Here is a 25,180-nt window from a genome sequence, read left to right on the forward strand (position 1 = left end):
AGCACGAGGGTTGGGATATATGTTGACATCCCTGACTCCTTCAAAGTTGCCAAGCTCAGCCAATAGGGAAGAGGCCAGACAGTTAGACAAAAGTAAACTCCAGGGTTAGCTGTCAATGAAAACATGAGAATGAATATAATGCAGATTTTCCTACTTTATCTTCTCAGGAACTGTTTCCATCAACAGTGAATAAAAGAAAGTATATCCCCAAGGGTGATTCCTGCTCATTTTCAAAATAATGTGTAAAAATGTAACACAGAGCACAGTGCTTATCCCAGATCGTCCAGCACACACTATTTGGAAAGAAACAGTGACGTCTTAATACTCCATCTAAACATGTGAGGGGATTTTCTATATTATACACTTAATCAAAGTAGTTAAAGTGCCCTCTGAATTTTTTCCTAAAATAGGCCAGTCCTGATTTTAATATCTGGCATCCCCTACAGCAATAACAGAAACTGTACAACAGTTCAGTACATCAATCCAAACATTGTGGAAAAATTTTACATAGTGCACAAGAAACAAAGTCACCTTCTTCACGTTGTAGTGTCTTTGTCCTGCAAATATCTTTGGTGCTTTTCACTTGACTGATGAGGTAAACAGGTTTCAAATAAATAAATGGCAAAGTTGCTTTTCTTGCATTAACCTTGGTGTAGCAATATCATACGTCTACCATTCCAGCTCCTATACATTTGTAGATATACACAGTCCTGTCGTTCTTTCTGGCCAGGAGGCAGGAGTTGGCCTCTGCCCAGTGGAAAAGTGACCACTGCACATTGGGGCCATGCTGCAGCATAGTCAAGATATGGCCAGACAGTACATCCCAAAGCACCAGGGTTCCAGGGGTTACAACTGCTGCAATGGACTGGTCCTTCACACCTCCATCAAGGTACCTGCTCCAGAAATAAATTCATTTAAAAGAGAAAAAGTGAGAAACAACTACTTTACCCACTGCTGTTGTTCCTGAGCTGAGTAATTTAAACAACCAACACTGCAGCGTGATCACTCAACTTTATGAGAGCTTGGGGACATTTTAATCTAACACCCACCAGGAGACTGACAGGACTGGATCAGGTGCTTGTTTTACACTCCCACCCAATTTTAATTTCCTTCAGCTTCAATGGAAAGTAAAGTCAGGGTGGGCTGTGAAATTGGGGTGGTCGATTCAAATTCCAGTTTCCCAGCAGATGGATTTGGTTAAAATGATCTCTGTGCCACTTTGATCAGTGTAAATGTAATGCAGTGGGATCCGATTCAGCAACTGGAGTCATATTGGTTCCTATGATCTACATTAAAGCTTTGTGTTACTGGATACAAACAACCTGCTGAGGTAGCAGGAATAGTGGTGGGGGAGGGTAGGAGTCAATAATGCCTATGGGAAAACTGATTGGAGAAAAAAAAAAGAGCCAACTGATCGCGTTGTCAACAATTGCGGTCAAAATAGAAACACAGGTTGATGCCTGATATTTGATACAGAACTAGATTCCCACTCTACTTCATTTTGGATTCACATAGTTGATGTAGATTGCCTCTCACTCTACAGAACTCTAATCCATGGAACTGATACGGGTTAGCTTCCTTGGAAGTCACAGTTGTTTAACCATGCACCAAACAGGGGGGTGGGAGAAAGGCACTTACACAGGAACCCTTCCAGAGAGCTGGATGAATATGTGTGTTTAGGATAAAGAGACCCCAACTAATATCCAATTGAGATCAGCTAATTTAGAAGACTTAGGACTGAACCAGAAACATTCTAGTGTACAACCCTGTAACACTGATCATCGAGGGGCACTTTTGTAAAGGAGGGCATCGATGCCTATGTAATAGAGAATGCACTTTACCTTCCACTGCATTCCAGAGGAAGTGTGTATGACATGACAGGTCTACTTTTGCCATTCATGGGATTAACACCAACCATTCTCAAAACACAGACTCTCCTTCCAACAGATCCATTACAGGTGCCAACATACCGGTGACTGAGGAGAATGAATAATATACCCTAAAATACATAAATAAAAAAAATTAAATATTTACTTGCAAATGATTACTGTCAAGTTTTTATTTTGAAGATCTGTTTTTGCTGCTGCGCTAGGAGCTGTGTTTATAATTCTATCCATTTGTAGTTAGAGCCACTGCTTTAGAGCAAGTCCCTTTCTATTTTACTACAAGGGATTCTGGGATTTTAATCTTTGCTTTGCAGATTGCATGCTGCAATTCTGTCCATTTTTTCTGCAAAATTCACAAACTTGATCATAAATGAACTCGGACAGAAATGCAACTGCAAAGATAACAAATCTGCAAATGTCAAAAATATACAGCAGGACTGTCAGCAGCTGCACAGTTGGGGTGGGTGGGGCAGGGAAGATGGTACGTTTTCAGGTATTGACCCTTGATCAGATGTCACATTTAACAAAGGAGTGACATGCAAAACATTTAATTTTTCTTGTCTCCTTACTGGTGCAGATAGTTTTGTTGTGTATTTCTAGCATTTGCAGTTTTTAATGCAAGCTGTTTCATCAAGTGATCAGTCAACTAGTCCAGGCCTTGTACAGTTCTCAAATTGCAAAGTGAATGAAATTAAATATGAACATGCAAACATATATAAATCCTGTTCATCCAGGGATGTGGAGACCGTACCACAGGTGCATATCTGCATCTTGAAACAGTTTATTAAAAGCAAACAGCCCATTTCCATAAATGGAGGGTTTTTTTTGTTGGAATAGTTTACTCTCAAATAATCGGGACTTTAGATAAAACATCAATGCTTCTTGCTCTCAGCGTCAGCCCTCCATGAATTAAATGTAGAGCAAAGCTCACCCCTAAATTTAGACAAGCAGCTCCCTACTCTATCAGACTGGCATTTACTGTTTCCAACATTAGACATTCTGTGGCCTCTGAAGTTCACACTTACATGCAACATGATGCCAGTTTTGTGCTGTGGATTTGCACCAACCAGGAACCTGTTAAATTTACCAGTTAAGACCCTTAAAAACAAACATTTTTCCTTCCATCTGTCTGAACTGGATTCAAAGCTAATGTTTCAGAGGTGACTGGGTCTCTCCCTCACAATACTTCCTCTCGTCACAGAAACCTGTATTACATGCAGCATCTTATTTACTTCCCGGTCCCCGCTGTCATTAAATCCACACTGCGATACAACTCCTATCCTGCTAATCTGCTGTCAATGCCCTCCCCTCAATCAGAAGTAGAAATGTCACAAACTAGTATTACCAGCTCTGCAGTTATAAAGATATAAATACTGCTCCTTACAGACTCTGAATAGGCCTTCTGGCAGACAGTGCCAGGGTAGCTTTCACTTAAATGGATCTTCTTCAGGAGATGGCCAGTCTTTAAGTTCCTAAGAGGTAAACACACAAATCAATCTGAACAGAGTTTCTCTCCTAACAAACATCTGGTGAACTAAAACAATGAGGCGATGCAGACAGAAAGCAGGGAGAGGAGTTAAACAGAAGAGGCTGTGAGAATACTGGGATTAAAACACCTGCAGTAGTTTAAATTGTACTTTTATATAGTGATTTACTGTGTGTCAGAAATACCTCAAACTGCTTCACATACTTTTTATTCCATTGAAGTATATTGTTACTGTGATGGCAAAAGCAGCAACCTTTTTGTTTTAAACACAGCAAGATCCATTACAGCAGTGAAATTAAAGACTGATTAATCTGTTTAGTGTTGGCTGAGGGAGGAATGTTGGCATAGACATTTGGAGAACTCGTTGGTCAGGTGCAGATAACCACATGGGAATATGATGTTGTGCGGATAAGAGACACCTGGCTCATAAAGGCACAGAACTGGTACTGAATATTCCTGGATATAAAGTGTTCAGGAAAGATTGGGAAGGTATGAAAGGAGGAGGGGTGGCAGTATTCATTAAGGAGAATATTACTGTGCTGGAGAGAGAGGATGTCCTGGAGAGGTTGAGTTAAGAAACGACATGCCATTACACTACTCTATAATGGGAAAAATATAGAGGAGAAATTTGCAAGGAAATTACAGAGATATGCAAAATCTATATACAGTAGTGATAATGAGGGGACTTCAATTATCCTAATAAAGACTGGGATAGGAAGAGTGTAAAGGGAAGAGAGAGAGAAGAGTTTCCGAAGTGTGTTCAGGAGAATTTTCTATAGCAGTGCATTTCCAGCCCAGCAAGGGAGAAGGCATTGCTGCATCTGGTTCTGGGGAATGAGGTAGATCAAGTGTCAACCGGGGAACATTTAGGGAACAGTGATCATTGTTTCGTTAGGTTTAGATTAGCAGCAATCTAGAGTAAAAAAGGAGGGCCTTTCTCACTGGGCTGAGAATGATTCTAGTTTACCCAGGACAGATCCAAAGATTGGAGGCAAGTCATAGAGAGATACAGCACTGAAACAGGCCCTTCAGCCCACCGAGTCTGTGCTGACCAACAACCACCCATTTATACTAACCCTACATTAATCCCATATTCCCTACCACATCCCCACCTTCCCTCAATTCTCCTACCACCTACCTACACTACAGGCAATTTATAATGGCCAATTTACCCATCAACCTGCAAGTCTTTGGCTGTGAGAGGAAACTGAAGCACCTGGCGGAAACCCATGCGGTCACAGGGAGAACTTGCAAACTCCGCACAGGCAGTACCCAGAACTGAACCCAGGTTGCTGGAGCTGTGAGGCTGCAGTGCTAACCACTGTGCCGCCCAAGTCTATAAATTGAACAAAGGGCTTTTAAAATGATGATTCAGGTACAAATCGAGGTACATCCCCACAAGGGGGAATGATAGGGCAACCAAAGCCAGAGCTCCCTGGATGACAAAAGAAATAGAGAGTATGATGAAGCAGAAAAAGGGGGCATATGACAGTTGTCAGGTTGATAATACAAGTGAGAACCAGGCTAAATATAGAAAGTTCAGAGAAGAAATGAGAAAGGAAATAAGAAGGGCAAAAGGAGAGTATGAGAAGAGACTGGCAGCTAAGATAAAAGGGAATCCAAAAGTCTATCAGCATATTAGTAAAAGGGTAGCAAGAGACGGGGTAGCGCCAATTAGGGACCAAAAGGGAGACCTACACGTTGAAGCAGAGGGTATGGCTAAATGGACATTTTGCATCTGTCTTTACCAAGGAAGATGATGCTACCAAAGCATAGCGAAAGCGGAGATACTCAATGGGCTAAAATTTGATAAAGCAGAGGTACTAGAAAATCTGTCTTTACATAAAATTGTTAATTCACCTGGACCAGATGGGATGCATCTGAGGATGCTCAGGGAAGTAAAGGGGGAAACTGCAGAGGTATCAGCCCCAATCTTCTAATGCTCCTTAGATACAGAGGTGGTTCCAGAGGACTGGAGAATTGCAAATGTTCCCCACTTGTTCAAAAAAAGGGTATAAGGGTAAGCCCAACAACTACAGACCAGTCAGTTTAACCTCAGTAGTGGGAAAGCTTTTTAGAAACAATAATCTGAGACAAAATTAACAGTCACTTGGACAAGTATAGATTAATTAAGGCAAGCCAGCATGGATTTGTTAAAGGTAAATAGTGTTTAACTAACCTGATTGAGCTTTTTGAAGAGGTAACAGACAGGGTTGTTGAGGTGCATGTGAACTTTCAAAGGCTTTTGATAAAGTGCCAAATAGGCTGTCAGCAGAGCTGAAGCTCATGGAATAAAAGGGAAAGTGGCAGCACGGACACAAAGTTGGCTGAGTGACAGGAAACAGAAAGTAGAGGTGAATAATTGTTTTTAGGACTGGAGGAAGGTATACAGTGGGGTTCTCCAGGAGCTGGTACTAGCACTACTACTCTTCTTGATCTAAATTAATGACTTAGACTTGGGTGCACACGGAAGAATTTCAAAATTTGCAGATGATACGAAGTTCGGAAGTATACTGAACTGTGAGGAGGATAGGTGATAGATTTCAAGGGGACAGACAAGCTGATGGAATGGGCAAACACGTGGCAGATGAAATTTAACAGAGAAGTGTGAAGTGGTACATTTTGGTAGGAAGAATGAGGAGAGGCAATATAAACTAAAATGTACAATTCTAAAGGGGATACAGGACCAGAGAGCTGGGAGTACAAGTGCACAAATTGTTGCAGGTAGCAGGGCAGGTTGAGAAAGTGGTTCAAAAGGCATATTGGATCCTGAACTTTATAAATAGGGGCATAGAGTGCAAAAGCAAGGAAGTGAAGATAAATCTGTATAAAACACTGGTTTGGCCTCAACTGGAATATTGTGTCCAATTCTGGGCATCTCACTTTAGGCAGGATGTGAAGACTTTAGAGAGGGTGCTGAAAAGGTTTATGAGAACAGTTCCAGGGGTGAGGGACTTCAGTTATGTGGATAGATTGGAGAATCTGGGGTTTATCTCCTTAGAGGTGAGAATGTTGAGAGGAGGTTTGAAAGAGCTGTTCAAAATCATGAAGGGTCGAAACTGAGTAGACAGAGAGAAATTGTTCCCACTGGCAGAAGGGTCAAGAACCAGAGAACACAGATTCAATGTGATAGGCTAAAGGTGACATGAAGAAAAACTTTATGCAGCTGAATGGCCTCCTCCTACGCTGTAACCATTCTATGAACTTCTTGCTCTTCAATCAGTAGTAGTCAGGGCCTGGGTTAATGTCACACCCAAAAGATAGCATCTGCAACATGGTGGCACTCTCCAAGTACTGCACTGGAGTGTCAGCTCATGTCCTTGATAGAGGTTCAAATTTACAACCTTCTTACCCATAAGTGAGAATGCTACCAGCCGATCCAAGCTGACACCATCCTCCAGTGGTCGACTCATACGTTTTGAAACTCTGATTAAATGGCAAGATTACACTTAAGAAACCTGGTGTTGCTACTTTAATATTTTAGACACAGCCAAAGCAGCTCGTACAGACATCTACTATTAATTCTTGATGAGTTTGTTGGTGTACAAGGCAGGTGATATGTACAGAATACAGGCTTTCAAGGAAGGTGAGGGATGTGTGGTCCACAAATGTCGAATGTCACATTAGAAGAGAATGCCCATCACACAGATTTAAAAATATCAATCCAATGAAAACTCGACTTAAAAATTTACCACAATCTAACAATGGTGCAACAGGCTTGAGTGGCTTACTCTGGTTCCTGTGTTCCTACCTCCAAGATTGATAGAGGGAAAAAACAAAAAGGGGGTTTAAAACATTGTTAGAGACACCAAAATGATAGGAAAAAGAGGTTTGTCAAGATTAATTTTCCTTTTTTCCTCTACCATAAGTGAAAATAAAGGAAAAAATGAGAACGAGGGACATTGTGTATGAGAAAGGAACAACAGAGACGGCAAGGCAGGCAGAACCAGCTGAATCAGGATTGTGTATTTTAACATTTTAGGGTTAGTAAGACTACTTCTGATGAGAGTAGTTTATTACTGCAAGATATTTATACGACTAATTTAAGCCTCACTGCACAAGCTGAAATCTTTGTAGAAAACAGTCAGGCGAGGACGACAGGACTTGTCCAGCTAAAGGGATAGTTAGAGTCAACGAATGAATCAGAAACGACTTGTACATCTGATACTCTAATCCAGTGAGAGGGAATCATGCACTTACCAGATGACAATATTGCTCATTATAGTTGATCCAATCAAAGCTTCTGTCTCCCCTTCTACTTCACTGAAAGCTAGTACCATCTCATTGGGTGGGATCAGCTGCATGCATCGCTCACTCCTAACCATAGGAATTCAGACAGATAGTCACAAAACTGCAATTACCTCACAAAATATTTCTTCTCTCCTCATGCCTTCCGCCAGCTGCATACAGGCACAATTTTGCTGTTTGAGGGCTGAGAAAGGACCTCTTCACGGTTCTTTACTAATATCAGGTTTGGGAAATGAGAAACCATTCAAGTTGCGAGTCTTGAAGGTGATGAGTCATGGGGAACCACAGTCTCCTGCAGCTTGCTTGATTAAATAGTGCTATCATAGTACACATATCCACTATCACACCTGGATCACTTGACTTTACCAAGTTGACATGAGCCTTACCTTTTGTAACATTAACTCAAGAGGGTCAGAAAGCAGCCACAATAAGAAATAGGAGCAGGAGTAAGCAGTTTGGCTCTGCTCTGCAATTCAATCCACAATCATGGTTGATCTTCGACCACAACACTCTCCTACACAATCTCCATATCCCTTAATTTCCTTAGTATCCAAAAAATCTATTGATCATTCTTGAATATACACAATGTTTGAACATCCACAGCTCTCTGGGGTACAGAACTCCAAAGATTCACAACACTTCAAGTGAATAAATTTCTCTTCATCTCAGTCTAAATGGCCAACCTCATATTGAGACAATACATTTATCAGTCAGATCTAGATTGCCTGGACATTGAGTTGACATCAGATTATACTAACAAGAGGTTTTAACCAATCATTCCATTTGACCGACCTTCCTTCCCTCTATGCAGACTTGCCCGTCTTCCTTTATGTTTTGACCTAGTGGTCTATAAAAAACCCTTGTTACCTTTGCTCCCAGCAAGAATACATACTTTCAGCATGCTCTCTGGGATGGTTGTCCTCCATCAGTGACTCCACTTTCTTCACCTCTTAGTGTTCCAACATGTAGAACTACTTCCCCCTCTTCCTTGTTTCATCTATTACTCTTGAACCCTCTAAACCCTTGTATCTTGCACTATTTTAATGCTGGAAACAAGCATCAGACACACAACACCTAACTAACATGTTCTACTGCTTTAAGATATTGCTGACCAAGCAAATCAAAACAAAAACAAGATAAAGAACAAATAACATATCAGATTCTGACCTTCCTTCTTTGGACAGGGTGCTCAGTTCTATGTGTTGACTCTGGAGAGTGCCACAAGAGCAGACCAGCCTCCTTCCAGGCAGTCCAAGCACTGCGTTTATATCTCCCTCCTGCAGCAAGGTGTGTTCCAAGCAGCCTCTCTCCGTGGAGTGTAAAACTCTTAAAACAAAGAGGAGCAGTAGAAAAATCAGCCATGTTTCAAGACAGAGGGGTGTTGCCCGTTTTCAACATCTCCATGAATGAAGCTGTAAATTCACTTGAATCATTAGGATTGTAGTAGCACAGTAGATAAAAATAATGGATATAAAAGTGAAGCTCTCTCGACGCTGTCCCAACAAACACTCCCTGGGCAGGTAGAGCATGGGTTAGATGCAGAATAAAGATGCTCCTACACTGTTCCATCAAACACCCCCAAGGGAAGGTACAGCATGCCGGGATATTGTATTTTAACTGAAGTCATTCTGTTATACAAAGGAATAGCTGCACATGCTTATAAAATTCAAGTTATACTGCCTTTAAAATTCTGTCCAAATATTAATGCACTTTAACATTAATCACCCCCTATGACATGGCAGATGGGGGGGCGAGGGGGAGTCGGGGGGGGGGAGAGGAGTAAGAGGGGGGAGGGCCGAACACCTTGCTGGTGGCGGGTGCGCTCTCCTCCTTCCCCCTGCCACCCACTCCCGACCCCCGACCTCTCGCTCACCGCCCGCTTGCCACACCCCAGACGGCTGGCTTACTCACCCGCCCACTCATTTACTGCCCGCCCGCTGGCTCGCTCCCCTCCCTGGCCCGATCGCTCCCTCCCTTCTCTCCCTCCCTTCCCCGGCCATTGTGTGCTGCCATATGTTTAGATTGCCATCGTGTGATTATTTGATCAGCACCATCTTTAATCCTGGCAGCTGCCTCACGTCGCAGACTGCGACGTTTTAATGGCACAGGCTGCATTTGCGCATGTGCCATTGCAGCGCCACCTAGTGGTGGCGTTGTCAGCAAACGCAGTCTATTTTTAAACTGTGCCCTAGTTTTAGATTCCCCCACAAGCGGAAACATCCTCTTAGCATCTACCCTGTCAAGCCCTCTCAGAATCTTCTATTTTTCAATAAGATCACCTCTCATTCTTCTAAACTCCAATGAGTATAGGCTCAACCTTTCTTCATAAGACAATCCCTTCACCCCAGGATTCAGCCTAGAGAACCTTCTCTGAACTGCGTCCAATGCAAGCATATCCCTCCTTAAGGGGAACAAAACTTTAAACAGTACTCTAGGTGCAGTCTCATCAATGCCATGTACAGTTGTAACAAGGCTTCCCTACATTTTACTTCATCCCCCTTCCCAACATTCCATTTGCCTTCCCAATTACTTGCTGTACCTGCATGCTTTGTGATTCATGTACACGGACACCCAGATCTCTCTGTACCACAGCCTCTCTTTAAATAATTCTGCTTTCTAATCTTCCCAAAGTGGACATTATACTCCAGCTGCCAAATTTCTGCCCACTCACTTAACCTATCTATATCCCTTTGCAGACTCTGTGTCTGCCTCACAACTTCCTTTTCTACTTACCTTTGTATAGTCAGTAAATTTGGCTATAACACACTGGGTCCCTTCATCCAAATCATATAGATCCTAAATAGTTGAGGCCCCAGCACTGATCCCTGTGGCACTCCACTTGTTACAGTTTGCCAACCTGTAAATGGCCCTTTATCCTGACTTTGTTACCTGTTAGCCAATCCTCTATCCATGCTAATGTATTACCCCCAACACCATGAGCTCTCATCTTGTGTAATAACCTGTTATGTGGCACCTTATCGAATGCTTTTTGGAAATCCAAATTCACTACATCTACTGGTGGCCCTTTATCCACTCTGTTTGTCACATCCTCAAAGAACTCTAATAAATTTGTCAAACATCATTTCCCTTTCATAAAACCATATTGACTCTGCCTGATTGCATTATGATTTTCTAAATGTCCTGCTACTATTTCCTCAATGATGGATTCTAGCATTTTCCCACTGACAGATGTTAGCTAACTGGCCTATAGTTTCCTGCTTTCTGTCTCCCTCCTTTCTTGAATAGAGGTGTTACATTTGCAGTTTGTCAATCCGCTGGGAGCTTTCCAGAATCTAGGGAATTTTGGAAGATTACAATCAATGCATCCACTATCTCTGCAGCCACTTCTTTTAAGACTTGAGGATGCAGGCCATCAGGTCCAGGGGACTTGTCAGCCTTTAGTCCCAGTTTTCCTCGTACTTTTTCTCTAGTGATAGAAGTTCCTCCTTCCCTTTTGCCTCTTGATTTTCTACTGTTCTTTGGATGCTTTTTGTGTCTTCTACTGTGAAGACAAATACAAAATACTTGTTGAAAGTCTCTGCCATTTCCTTGTTTCCCATTATTAATTCCAGTCTCATCCTCTGAGCAACCAACTCTTACTTTAGCTACTCTTTTCCTTTTCATAACATGTAGAAACATTTACTGTCCGTTTTAATATTTCTTCCTAGTTTACATTCATACTCTAATTTCTCCCTCTATTTTTTTTTTAAAGCCATCCTTTGCTGGTTTCTAAATTTTTCCTAATCTTCTGGCCTACCACGAAACCTTAACTTCCTTAATTAACCACAGATAATGCATCCTTTCATAGTCTTTCTTTCTCAATGGAATATATCTTTGCTGAGAGTCATGAAGTATCTCTTAAAATGTCTACCACTGCTTCTCTACTGTCTTACCTTTTAACCTATTTTCGCAGTCCACTTTAGCCAACTCTGTCTTCATACCTTTGTAATTGCCTTTATTTAAGTTTGAGACACTAGTTTCAGAACCAAATTTCTCACCCTCAAACTGAATGTGAAATTCTATCAGGTTATGATCACTCTTGCCTAGTAGATCCTTTGCTATGAGGTCATTAATTAATCCTGTCTCACTACACATTACCAGGTCTAAAACAGCCTGCTCCCTGGTTGGTTCCACAATGTACTGTTCCAAGAAACTGTCCCAAATACACTCTATGAACTCACCCTCCAGGCTACCGTTGACAATTTGATTTGTCCAACTGATATGAAGACTAAAATTTCCCACAATTACCTTTCTTACATGCCATTATTTATTTATACTCTGTCCAACAGTGTGGCTACTGTTAGGGGGCCTATAAACTACTCCCACCAGTGACTTTTTTTCCTTTGTTATTTCTTATTTCCACCCAAACTGATTCTACATCTTGATCTTCTGAGCAAAGATAATTTCTCACTACTGTACTGATCACATCCTTTATTAATAAAAGCTACCGCACCTCCTTTTCTTTTCTTCCTATCCTTCCGAAATGTCAAATACCCTTGAATTTTCAGTTCCCAGCCTTGGTCACCTTGCAACCACATCTCTGTAATGGCTATCATATACTCATTTATTTCTATTTGTGCCATCAATTCATCTATCTTTCTATCTGAATGCATGCAGCATTCGTAACAAGTCTTTAATTCTGTATTTTTACCATTTTTACCCTACTCTGATCTTATTTGCTGGTGCACTCTTATGCTTGGATGTTCTGTGCCTTTCTATCACAGTCAGGTTTTTGTTACCCAGAACATTATCCTGCACTACTGCCTTGTCCAAATCTCCCCTCACGTGAACCCTCCCCTGACTATTTAGTTTAAAGCCCTCTCGACAGCCCTAGTTATACGATTTACCAGTCGCTAAGAGGGGTATCTAATTGGGTCAGGGAAGACACTCCTGCTGCTTTCCCCACCCATTATGTCAGGAAGCACCTGGCCTCCGATATGTTTAGTTATAAAATGTAACAATATACTGTAGAATTGATTATTTTTATGAAAATAGCCAGTCTACGAAAGTATAACTACCACAAAAATTCCCAATTGCAAAATAAGTCAGAATACAAAACTGCTCCACAATTTTAAATTTAGCACAAACCCCCCACTTCTCTGCCAAATATCATTCGTGTGTTATCAACCAGTTCTGCAGTATTTTCACAGTTTTGTCAATGCACTTTGTAGCCTTACTTCACTTCCCTTATCTCCAGGCTTCCAAAGGCCACACACAGGATGTTCACAGAATCTGGAATGGGGATGAGTTCGATTATAGGAGCCTGCAAAAGTGAGAGTAGAAACCAAATCAACACAAAAATCAGGCAAAAAATTCAAAAAGCAGAGGGCTCTTGCACCTCACTAGTGATCACAATTGTGAAGAGTCTTTTAAGCCCACTTCCTGCTCAGGTTTGATCCCAAAACATAGTACAAGCTTTACACAAAACCAAAATTACACAAAACTGGTCTGTGAACATAATCTCTTGGAAAAAGTGTTAACTTGCACTAAGACATCAGCGACTTGTGATGTGAAACCAGATTAGGCCAAAGCAGAGACTCCAGATACATTCAGAGGAGCTCCTAATCACAGCCTTGTCACAGTAGGGAGGTGCCCAAGATGCCCCAAAAAGCTTCCTACTGACAGAGAATGAGGTGGTGGGGGAAAAGTAGAAGTAACAGATCGCTGGCCTGCTGTTCTGTGTCCTCCAGCAAATGGTTTATCTGCTGGTCCCAATCTAGGGACACAATTATCTACCCTCCCTGCTATATCCATCTGCAGACTAGTGAATATGAAACACAAGGTAAATTGGAGGTTAAATACCAAACACAAACACAATTAGGTTTGCTTTAAGCATACTACACAAGTTTAAAAGATGTTCGAGGCACTGTAAAAGTCATATCTGTTAGTAAGCCAGTAATATTTTAGGGAGCTGGAGTATACCTTAATTTAGGAAGTTAAGGCTCCTCCCAACCTCGGTGGGGATGGGGGGGCGGGGGGGGGGGGGAAGGAATCTGGGTATACAAGACAAAACCTAAAAAGAATGGAGTGTGTATGTATATTAGTTACAGCCAGGTGAGAAGGGGACTAGGGATTCCCTCTCAGCCTTTGCCTGGTTTAACCATAACGGGGTTTAATTTTTAAAAACACAATTTTTTTGGTTCCCCCTCAGTGAATCCTTTGTTCATTGCTTTCCAATTGCAAGGCAAAGAAATCAAATCAGACAGGTTTTCTCAGATTTACACAAGAAAGGTGGAAGTTTATTAATCTTAAACTCTAATTTGGTTAACGACTACGAATACGCGACGTGACCACGTTAGCATGCATACGCAATAAACACACACGCAGATAGAGACAGAAAAATTAGAAAGAATAAAGGGGAAAAGTATGAGGCTTGTATGGGTTGTAATTAGTCCTTTGAGTTCAACGTGGAGTCTTTGGTTGACGGTAAGTCTTGCTGTTCGTTGGGGCCCAGTGCACACTTTAACTTGTTTCAATGTAAGAGTCTTCTCCCTCGAGGTCTAAGCGACTTCAGTGGGTCCGGAGGCTTGTGAGAAAGCAGGAAACAGCCAGCCAGGAGAGAGGTTCTCTTGTTCCAGGTTAAGTTGCAAACTGCAGTCTGACTTCAAACTGTCCTGCGTCTAGTTCAAAAAGCTTGGACCAGCAGGTTAGTCATGTGACCAGCTGGTGTAACCACTCCTGCATTTGTGGATTCCAAAGTTCTCGGTTGGGGGGTGGGGTGGTGTAGTGCTATCTCTTGCCCCAACAAGATGTGCAGCACCATTGCCCAGCCCAATCTCTGTTAATTGAATCAGTGAGCAATTCTTTTGTCTCTCCAAGCACCGTCTCTTAGTATGCAAATGTCCTCCAGCCAAGTGTCTGGTGATCTCTTTTTAAAGAAATCATTTCTTCACTCCAGCAACAGTTTAAAATTCATTATATATATCAGTACTTTTTATTATTAATAACACACTGTTCCAACCTTTTCCAAAGACTCCATTGTGTGCGAAGACCCTCATTAGCTGATAGCTGTATGAAGATTCTTACATATCACAAGAGAGGCTGATAAGGCTCTAAATTTTATCATTTTGACAAGCTATCCATAATTCTGTCAGAATTTAAATCATTTGAGTCAAACATTTATGTTAATGCTATTCAAAGTGAATTACTTAGCACGGAATCCTAGACCAGATCAGAAGATAATTCGCAACAAGAAAAATACAAACATTCTTACCTTATCGAAGGTCCATGTATGGATATTAGTCCACTGGTTTAGCCCCTGTGGGGCCCACAGGAACACTGCTGTTTCGCAAGCACAGGCAATACATAAAGTTCTGGCCTCTTTCAGCATCCAGAATACTGTACACAAGTCAATAACACAGGAAGTGGATGGATTCTACGAATACAAGTGATAAAACCATTTAGCCTCCTTAAATATTAATACAATGATAAGCTATTGCTATTACAGAGCAAGTCTGCTTCACAGTAGCAACCAGGGCTGCTGTACAGGACTGGTTTTATCAATGGAAAGCCTCTCCCACAAACTGCAAATATTGTGAAATCACACAGCTCCCTGTCAGGAGTGTGCATTCATAAAACCGTCCTCTATATCTACACCAGAATCTTGATTAGAACAGGTATAAATTTGTCCTTTTATTGGCGCAAAAGCTCACCTTTCCTATTTAAAAGAAAACGATTGTTCCTCCTGCTCTTGCGATGGCTAATTTCTTGGGATTTTGTTCAACCAAACAGAATTCCAAGCATCACTCCGAGGGGCAAGTACAGAGCTTATCAATATTCTGAACCATTGAACCAGTTTTTAAACCAGGTTGCATCACTGCAGAGAAAACATTACCTTTTAAATTCTGGCATTGGTCTGTATTTACAAACCTGTATCTTGGAGATTAGCTGCAATGTTTGATTCTTCAGTTTCTGCTCTAACTGGCTGTCAGGAAGAGCAGGAGTCAAGACAACATCGTTCTCCTACAAAAGAACCCCACAAAGTTAGTTAAAAGACTTTGAATTCAAAAGAAAATCATTACACACAGCTTGCACAAGACAGTAGAAATTGCCAGATTCCAGGTGTGTACACAAAGTCAGTGCTGTCCCCCATCCATGTTTCAAAAATGAACCAAAGGTAAAAACTGCTAAGTTGCTAAAGCCTGGCTACCCGACCCGAACGCGACTAGACCCAACTACGTGTTGGGTTCGGGTCGGGTCGAAATTCCAAGTCCAGCATTCGGGCTGGGTCGAGCTGGACACTGCTTCTGGGAAGTCACAGGATCAGTCTTACCCATGATTCCCCACAACTCCAGCTGAAGGAATAGCCTGCTGCCGGAACAGATGAAGGAAATTTGTGTCGGGCGTGAAAAAAATTAAAGGGCTCGGGTTGGCTGTGGTAGGGTTTTAATTTTATAACCAAGCCAGGCTTTACAAGTTGCTACATAAACACACATACTCTTAGTTAAAGCTGTCTCCTACCAAATGCATTTAGGGAAACATAGAAGAGGGCAAGGAAGCAGCCACCAAAGGTGGCAGGTTTAATGCATATTACTGAAATAATAAATTGCATTTCTTCTGCTTAAGGTTATATACAGTTATAGACAGGAACAGTTCAGAGAAGTACAAAAAAAAGGCACTCTTTTCAAATCTGCACTCCTCAGTCATTTATATTTCACCAGAGGGGAGGCATGTTGCAGCACCTGGCTCAGCAGAGAGCCCACCAAATAATCTCACCCCTTGTGGGAGAGTCACTGACCTCCACTTTGCACTTCTCTCTTATCCGCATACTCGAGATCAGGGATTCTGCACTCTAACTCTCCATGGTAACAAACCTCACCACCACATCGACCAGCATGTGCCATAAAAAAAAAAAACCTACCTCTTCAATAGTGCCCGCTTCAGCAGATTTTACAGCACAATCCTCATTCAGCACCGCTGGCTGACTGAACTTCATCCCACAATTGCCATGGAAGTGCTCCTCAGGTTGCTCATCCTTCTTATCTAGAGGTTTCCTTGCAGACAAAATACACTGAGTGCCTTCTCTAATTACTGGTGCCACCACTCCTTCAGCAGGCGTCTGTAACTTTTGCCCATAGTTCCCATCATTATTCCGAACATCTTCACACACATGTGGCAGTGTGCCAGTTTGGGACCAATTCTGGTTTCTACAGCTGCTTTGGGAAAGGACTGGAGAACTAGATGCAGGAGTGAAGCCAAGTGAAGGGAACATAGGGCTACCTGCACCTTGTTCATGCTGGTGGATGCTCCCTGCCTGTGGAGTACAGGAAGGCGTTGACAGCAGAACACTAGAGAATAGTTTATAGCCAGATGTAGTTTCTGGCATCTCCTGACCATAAGGGTAAATTACATCATTTGCAACTGGTTCTTCTGGGGTCCTGCTCAATTCCTTGTAGTCCGAACTCTCTAGGTGAAAAAACATGTGTATATTAATAGCTCCATTACAAGGTGCTAGCTTTCCCTTATATCCAGCCTTAAAACAAATGGCCAGTGTGTAATTCTTTTTATTCATTCATGGAATGTGGCAAAAGGCCTTTTCATAGCCTGGTGGTTCAAGATTTCGACCTCCAGGCCAGCATTTATTGCCAATCCCAATTGCCCTAGAGAAGGGGTGGTGAGCCACCTTCTTGAAATGCTGCATTCCTTATGGTGAAGGTACTCTCAGTGCTGTTGGGGAGGGAGTGCCAGGATTTCACCCCAGCGATGAACAAACAGGGATATATTTCAATATTGGATAACAGATGCACATACATACATTTAGGTGATCAACAGCCAAAATTGTGCAATTCTCACTGACGCAGATGAAATTTTTCACCACTACAGCAATAAACCGATCATTTATCTGATGCTCACCCATCAATGGGGAGTTTAAAAAAAAAGCACAACTAACCCCCATTGTCATTGTATAAGCAGATTGCACACACACACCACACATGGAGCAAACAATATCTTTGCTTACTACTCTCCCCTCATTTGAAACAGAAGCCCCCAACCCTGCCGTTTTTCTCACATGCTGATAAATCTGCTATGGTACATTTTTAAATTTTCTTTCACAAAATTAGAGCAGCATATCATTTAATAAAATATTAAGAGCAGACAGAGGAACAGAGAAAACCATTCAGCCCCTCAAGATTGTTCCGCTGTTCAATTAGATCATGGCTTGTCTATACCTTAATTTCACTTACCTACTTTAGTCATAGTTACACAGCACAGAAACAGGCCCTTTGGCCCATCGTGTCTGTGTCAGCCATCAAGCACCTATCTATTCTAATCCCATTTTCCAGCATTTGGCCCATAGCCTTGTATGCTATGGCGTTTCAAGTGCTCATCTAAATACTTCTTAAATGTTGTGAGGGTTCCTGCCCTTCAGGCAGTTTGTTCCAGATTCCAACCACCCTCTGGGTGAAATTTTTTGTCCTCAAATCCCCTCTAAACCTCCTGCCCCTTACCTTAAATCTATGCCCCCTGGTTATTGACCCCTCTAAGGGAAAAAGTTTCTTCCTATCCATCATATCAATGCCACTCATAAATTTTGTATATCTCAATCAGGTCCCCCCTCAGCCTTCTCTACTCGAAGGAAAATAACCCTAGCCTATCTAGTCTCTCTTCATAGCTGAAATGCTCCAGCCCAGGCAACATCCTGGTTAATCTCCTCTGCACCCTCTCCACTGCAATCACATCCTTCTATAGTGTGGTGACCAGAACTGTACACAGTACTCCAGCTGTGGCCTAACTAACATTTTATACACGTTGGTTCCATATCCCTTAATAACTTTGCCTAACAAAAATCTACTAATCCTAGTATTGAAATTTTTAAGAAAGTGTTTGAAAAAGTACCACATAAAAAGGCTGGTTAACAAAATTGAGGATCATGGAATAAGAGGGACAATGTCAGCTTGGATAAAAACAGTGAGTCATGATAAATGGTTGTTTTTCAGACTGGAGAATGGTAGACAGGGTCAGTGCTGGAACCATTGCTTTTTTGATATATATAAAAATGACTTGAATATTGGAAAACAGAGTAAAATTTCAAAATTTGCTAATTATACCAAACATGGAAGAATGACAAACAGCGAAGACCATACCAATCGACTGCAACAGGTCATAGATAGGCTAGCAAAATGGGCAGACAAGTGGGTGATCGAATTTACTACAGAGAAGTGTGAAGTGATGCATTTTGGTAGAAGGGACAGAGAGAGGCAATATATACTTAATGGCGCAGTTCTAAAGAGTGTACAGGGACAGAGGGATGCACATGCATCGATCTTAGAAGGTGGCAGGACATATTGAGAGAGTAGTTCGCAAAGCACATGGCATCTTAGGCTTCATAAATAGAGATATTGAGTACAAAAGTAGGGAAGTTATGCTGAACTTGTATAAAGCGCTGGTTGGGCCACAACTAGAGTATTGTGTCGAGTTCTGGTTTGGAAGGATGTGAGGGTCCTTGAAAGGGTGCAGAGGAGTTACCAGAATGGTTCCAGGGCTAAGGGAATTTAGCTACAAGGTTAAGTTGGAGAAGTTGGGGTTGTTCTCCTTGGAGTAAAAGGAGATTATGGGGAGATTTGATAGAGGTGTACAAGATTATGACAGGTTTAGATAAAGTACATAAGGAAAGCTGTTCCCATTAGCTGATGGTACAAGGACTAAAGGGATACAGATTTAAGGTTTAGGGCAAGAGATGACAAGCTTTTTTTTTTAATGCGAGCGGTAATGACCTGGAACTCGCTGCCTAGGAGGATGGTGGAAATGGAGACGATGAATTATTTCAAAAAGAAATTGGATGGGCATTTGAAGGAAATAAACTTGCTGGGCTGTGGGGATACAGCAGGGGAATGGGACTGATTGGATTACTCTACAGAGAATCAGCGTGTACTTGAAGGTCTAACTGGTCTCCTTCTATGTCCTAATGACTGACTAATTGAGGGCTATGAGAAATAATACTTAGTAAGAACTATCCACAAGATGGATATGGGTAAAGGGAGAGCTGGAGAATCTTTCAAGTGCAAGACCTATTGACGATATGGTAAACTATAGTTTTCAGTGCAATGCATTTGAGTTTCTTTATCTGTGTCATTATCTGTTGCAGGAAATGTACAGACCTAATCAGCATACTAATAATTTACCGGCCCTCCTGCAGAAAAAGAAAAGAACAACTAAATGTTATCCCAGGCGGGGCCAGAACAGAACCGGAAAATAATGAATATTGCTCCTCCCCCTCAAAGGTGTGGACTGTAAGAATTCTGGGAAATCCCTATATCAAGTTTCCTTGACAATTAATGAAAACTTAAATACTATGACTGACTGTACACTTCTTTAATTTCACTATTATACTGAACTTTTTAAATTACTGCTTGGAATACACCCTGGGTAAAAGCAGCTGCAAGGCGACGATAGGAAACTGTGATTTGGGCCTTCACTGGCACCAGACAAAATGTAAAGTTCAAATTCACTTTCTTTCAAGAAATGGAGACTGTCTGAGTCCAACTTTAAAGCGTCTCGCATAGTCTGCCACTACCCAAGTCACTGGAGAACTGCAGCTCACCCTGCACACTCAATACAGAATATCTTTACCACTATTATGGCTAATATGCATACAGTCTATAGTTAATATACACAAAGAATCTTATGGATGGATATAGTTTATAAATAGCTGGACTGATTAAGCTCTGTCAACAGCGTGAAGAGAAACCTGTACGACAACTGCTCCACAGCACTGGGATTAGTGCTTACACTGAGATCTATTACAAAAACAGTGGATATCTCCAGTATCCACTATCTCCAGTCCTACCTCTGTTAATGTGCATTAGTTTATAAGGATATTTAACTTGGCAAACAGAGAATAAGGTAAATATTGGGCATTTTTTAAAAAACTGATGTATTTTGATTAGAATATCAAAATCTCTTGCTTTAGGAATGACTGAGCCATCTTACTTTGTGGGTGAGGTTCTTCAAGGTTTTCTGTAGCTTGTTTAATGTCCTGTGAATGTGGATTTTCGCAGTGCCCTGTATCCCAATTCTCAGCCTTCACCTGAGTTTCCACAGTACAGTCAATTATATTGTGCTGGGAAGGAAGAAGTGATTTCCTCAATGACTCGGTTCGGAGCTTCTCTTTAAGTTGACCGTAGTCCTCGTCAGGGAGGTCAAAATCCTGGACCTCCAGGCTGTGAAACAGCCTTTTGACAATAGGCTTTTTAACAGGGAGTAATGGTTCTGAGCACGTCAGTGTCCCATCTTCAAGTCCCACGGGGAACTTCCTGGAGCCGGCACTTGTTCTACGATAATAGTTACCTATTGGGAAAACACAAATCACATTACATCAGCAATCTCAAATGGAAATGGAAATTGACGGGCAGGAAATGACCAGCTGGTCCACCAAGCCTGCCTCACAGATTATCCATAATGAACTTTTCAAACAGTCACAGAAGTTAGACAAATCATTAAATGGGCAAAGAGGTAAGTACTATCGCCCAAGTTTTTATTTAATTATATTTACAAGGCTGCTCATGCAGCATACGCCCAACTATGGTACAGAGTGAATGAATACACCAGACTTGCTCCACAGCACTGGGATTAGTGCTTACACCGAGATCTGTTACAAAAACAGTCCAGTATCTAAACATTTAGATTTCCCTCTCAGTGTTTGTTAAAAACCATTAAAAAAAAAAAACTTTTCTTCACAAATGTGGTAGTTCTTTAAAGTTTTTTTAAAAAAACAGACATTGTTTATTGATTCAAGATAAAACCAAAAAATAAACATTTACATAAGGATCAAATAGTACACAAGACACTCAACTTGGGGACTAATTAAATGACCCCATGAACTTGCCCATTTATAAATCATTGCAATCTTTCTGGTCATCAGCCCTGTCCCTTACAATAGTGACTACACTTCACAAAGTAATTCTATTGGCTGTGAAGGACTTTCAGACATCCTGAGATCATGAAAAGGTGCTACAGAAATGCAAGTTCTTTATTTCCTTCTCCTAAACAAGAACTAATGTGTTTTACCCACTCGGTAATGTCAGCGCTCAGAACGAAGCAAATCAATCTGGAGATTTGGAGTCAAATCTATTAAAATTCAACAATGCATGACCACTCAAAGCTCACCTTTTGAGAGCCTCACCCTCCTTCTGGGTTGAGAGACTTGTAACCGAGTTTCTGCTCTGTTCGAGTCAATCCCCAATGGAAACGATTGCTTTGTACCACTGAAATTCCTCTTCAATGAGATGTCAAGAAAGAGATCTTGCTGAGTCTCTGGGATCATTTCTTGACTGTCAGTATCACTGTTTAAGCCCAAGTGATGCTCTGGCACACTCAATACAGACTCCCCTTGTGCTGTTGACGGACTATTTGTGTCCTCTTTGAAAGGCCTTACTAACACATCATTGGTCTGACTTTTGATAGAGTTCTGTAGTGGTTTCACAATGTGTTTGAGTTTATTCTGATACAGATTGGAACTCTTGATATTCAAGTTGTTACTGCTTGAAAACTCATGACTACTCAAGTTATTTACAGTATTTCCATACAGTTCATTAGTGTTGGACACTGACTGACAGAAGTTACTTTCATTCCCCTTGCGCCCTCTCTCACTCTGAACATCAGAAGTCACAGCATGAACATGAGGAATTCTATGGTTATTTAAAGTCCACTCTGCATGTTCCTGATCTTTAAACACCTCAGCATCAGTGAGCTTGGATTTTATAGATTCTCCTCTGCCTCTTTTTCCCCCTTTCTCTCGTCTTGATTTAATACTCTGAGAATCAACAGCAATATTCCAGGGGTCCTGTGAATCATGCTGCAAGGAAGCTGCATCAGACCCACCAACATCATCCTCCTGACTGTTAAAAAGTAACAACGTGTCGCTGATCTCTCCCTCTGCTTTAGGGGAACCTTTTACAGGACAGCTCTGGTCATGTGCAGACTTCCTAGATCTGCCTCTGCCACCATTTCTGCACTTTCCCAAGTGGCTGTGAATCACTGCGTCCAGATCTACACGTCGTTGACAGCTAGTCATGCGTCGAGTTGTCCGCACATAGTACTCAACAGGGAAGAGAAGTCCCTCAACAAGGGTACAAGAGTTCAGTGGGCTATCTTCTGGAGCTTCACATACAGCAGTACTTGTCTGCAGCCGATCTGGTTCTAACACCACTGCCTCACTAGCAACATTGCTCTCACAGGCGTCAATGAGGTTTTCAGAGCAGTTTGGCTTTGCTTGCTGTGGTTGGGTAGCTTCAGTTAGTACCTCTGGGTCACTTGAAATGAAAGCTTCATTTTTACACATAGACACTGCTGTAGACTTGTCCCCAGGACTGCAGCAAACAGTGTCATTTACAGTTCTTCCCACAGGTGAGGTCAAACAATCACTTTCCACCACCTGTGCTCGATTCTTTAACGACACAGAGTGTTCTTCACCTTGAGGGGAACCGTGGAATACTTTGCACCGTGCATTCTCCTTTACATCTCTACCTTGTGACTCAGATACATCGCCGCCTCTGTTAAAGGAGGAAGATCTTGCATTCTCTTCATTAACAGTTGGATCCAGTTCTTTTATTTCTTTAACACAGGGCTCTCCACCATCAACCAGAGATTCATTCACCCCATTGGCTGCTTCACACAGCTCCCTTGTCAGTATTTCACATGACCTTTTTTTCTTCAGTTTCAGACGACTCTGAATTCGACTGTCTGTCTTTGTAACAAGGTCAGTTTCCACAACTGGGGAAGTGATGGATTCTGCTGAAGGGTCTTCAACACTTTCACATATGCTTGCCAAAGCCAAATTTGGGCTGCCAATGAAGTTTATGATTTCCGGCTCGAGGTTAAAGGTCACTGCTGATTTTTTCTCATTGCTGTCTTCAACTGGGTCTCTGCTTCTTTGATATGGAGAGCTTGACTGACGTGTATCCAAAAATGGTGAGGCCTCACCTTCTTAAAAATGAGATTCAAGAAATATATATTAGGGCATGAATTTCTTTACCTTGGGGGAAGAGGGGGAAAGAATAGGAAACAGAGACAAGAATAGGAAACAATCTGAATATAAAGGGGCTAAAACTTTTTTTTGAAAATATTAGTGTAACAGCTGTAAATAAGCCAGCAGGCAGAACAGACTTGAGGGGTTGGATAGCCTCCTCCTGTTTCTAATCAGCAGGGAGGCAGAGTTTGGGGGGGGGGGGGGGGGTGAAGAAAGGTGGGTGACAAGCTAGGGCACTTCCTCTCAGAGGAGACGACCCATACATGTATAAGTGCTGATTACAAAACCACATTAGGGACAGTTGAGTAGCATCAACTCCAGTTTCTTGTGGGAAAGCCAATCAGGACCACAAGCAACGTTCTGCACCAAGGCCATTATGATCAAGAAATAGTTAACTGAAAGATATATCTACTTTCAAGTTAAATCATTTGCTGAAAACCTACCAGTTGTCAGCTGGGTCTTGCTCTGCTCTTCCAACAGCTTATTCTGATGCACAATCGTGCTTTTAACATGTTTCCTCACCCGCTCAGTCTTCTGTGCACGCTAGTAGCAGAAAATAAGAGATTAATATCAGACTGGCCGGCATCAAGTCAGTCAGAGATAAACATCGATATAATAAAAGCAAAATACTGCGGATGCTGGAAATCTGAAACAAAAACAAGAAATGCTGGATTCACTCAGCAGGTCTGGCAGCATCTGTGGAAAGAGAAGCAGAGTTAACGTTTCGGGTCAGCGACCCTTCTTCGGAACATCGATAATGGGCTCAACTCCCATTTGTTGGTTTGAACCAACAGCCTTCTAACTCAGAAGTAAGTATCACACCAAGTGATCTAAGCAGATAGTTAATTTCGGTTTGGTAAATTCAACACCTTAGTGTGTGCTCAGGGGTACAGATAGAACTTGACCAGGTAAAGCCACAAAGGATAACTCATTAGAATGCCTAACCGACAACCTAACGTACTATGTTGTCTTAAGTGATTATATGCTTAGTCTTCTCACTTGCTTTAGGAGGTACCTTGCTGTACACAAATTGGCTACCAACATAATCACAGTGACTGCACTTCAAACGACAGGTTAACACTTGAGAAGTAGGACCAGTCAGAATGAAGAACCCACACCAGAAACATCAATCTCTCTGCTCACGCCAATGCTGATTGACCAACTGTACATTTTCACCTCCTACTCTTATTTCAGGTTTCTATCACTATTCGTATGATGTGTTATAACACGGGGATATTTACCTGTAATTTATAGACTGTCTTTGCATATTCTTTCTTGAGCAAGGCCAACCTTTCTTTGAGCTGTAAATAAAATAAATAACGAATTGAGTTCATGTTGTTTCGCTGTGAATTAGATAGAGATCCAAAGTATTGGTTCTGCTTTACCTGCTCCCTGGCTTCCCAGGTCAGGGGCTTTTTCAAACTACTCTCCATTGCGAGCTGAGGCTCAGGTGGTTATTAACAGGACGCCGTGTAATAACGAAGTGGACAAGCCGCCAATGCCTCACATGGGGTGGGACCAAACCTAAAGCATTTTCAGCAAACGAACTGCAATTCCCGCGCCAATTTTAACCAATCCGCGCGCAAGCTCAAC

The 25,180-nt window shown here is 41.8% G+C and overlaps 1 protein-coding gene across 3 annotated transcripts; it reads right to left on the reverse strand.

The window, feature by feature from the left end:
- Positions 1–136: 136 nt before the first annotated feature.
- Positions 137–25,098, reverse strand: palb2 (partner and localizer of BRCA2). 3 transcript variants are annotated; one of them, XM_068056030.1, is made up of 14 exons: positions 24,973–25,098; positions 24,829–24,888; positions 24,031–24,130; positions 21,727–23,541; positions 20,551–20,907; positions 16,481–17,025; positions 15,490–15,582; positions 14,834–14,995; positions 12,798–12,883; positions 8,788–8,946; positions 7,573–7,689; positions 3,271–3,358; positions 1,842–1,999; positions 137–893 (listed from the first exon to the last, which is right to left on the reverse strand). In XM_068056030.1, the coding sequence occupies exons 1-14, from the start codon at positions 25,018–25,020 to the stop codon at positions 662–664; spliced, it is 4,020 nt and encodes a 1,339-aa protein (XP_067912131.1). In that variant the 5' UTR covers positions 25,021–25,098; the 3' UTR covers positions 137–661. The 3 variants fall into 3 exon arrangements, with proteins under 3 accessions (XP_067912131.1, XP_067912130.1, XP_067912132.1); XM_068056029.1 differs by having other exon boundaries at positions 21,727–23,544; XM_068056031.1 differs by lacking the exons at positions 137–893; positions 1,842–1,999; positions 3,271–3,358 and adding an exon at positions 11,041–11,122 and having other exon boundaries at positions 7,603–7,689; positions 21,727–23,544.
- Between the last annotated feature and the right edge of the window lie 82 nt (positions 25,099–25,180).

Source organism: Heterodontus francisci, chromosome 24 (genome assembly GCF_036365525.1).
Source record: "Heterodontus francisci isolate sHetFra1 chromosome 24, sHetFra1.hap1, whole genome shotgun sequence".
Lineage (NCBI taxonomy): Eukaryota > Metazoa > Chordata > Chondrichthyes > Heterodontiformes > Heterodontidae > Heterodontus > Heterodontus francisci.

Bases quoted from the DNA above. Each gene is read 5' to 3' on its own strand.
- palb2 (XM_068056029.1), bottom strand. From the start codon at position 25,020: ATGGAGAGTAGTTTGAAAAAGCCCCTGACCTGGGAAGCCAGGGAGCAG. The intron at 20,908-21,726 runs GTGAGCTTTGAG...TTTTCCCAATAG, and splicing joins GAGGGTGAGGCTCTCAAAAG to GTAACTATTATCGTAGAACA. The intron at 17,026-20,550 runs GTAAGATGGCTC...TTTTTCACCTAG, and splicing joins TGAAGAACCTCACCCACAAA to AGAGTTCGGACTACAAGGAA.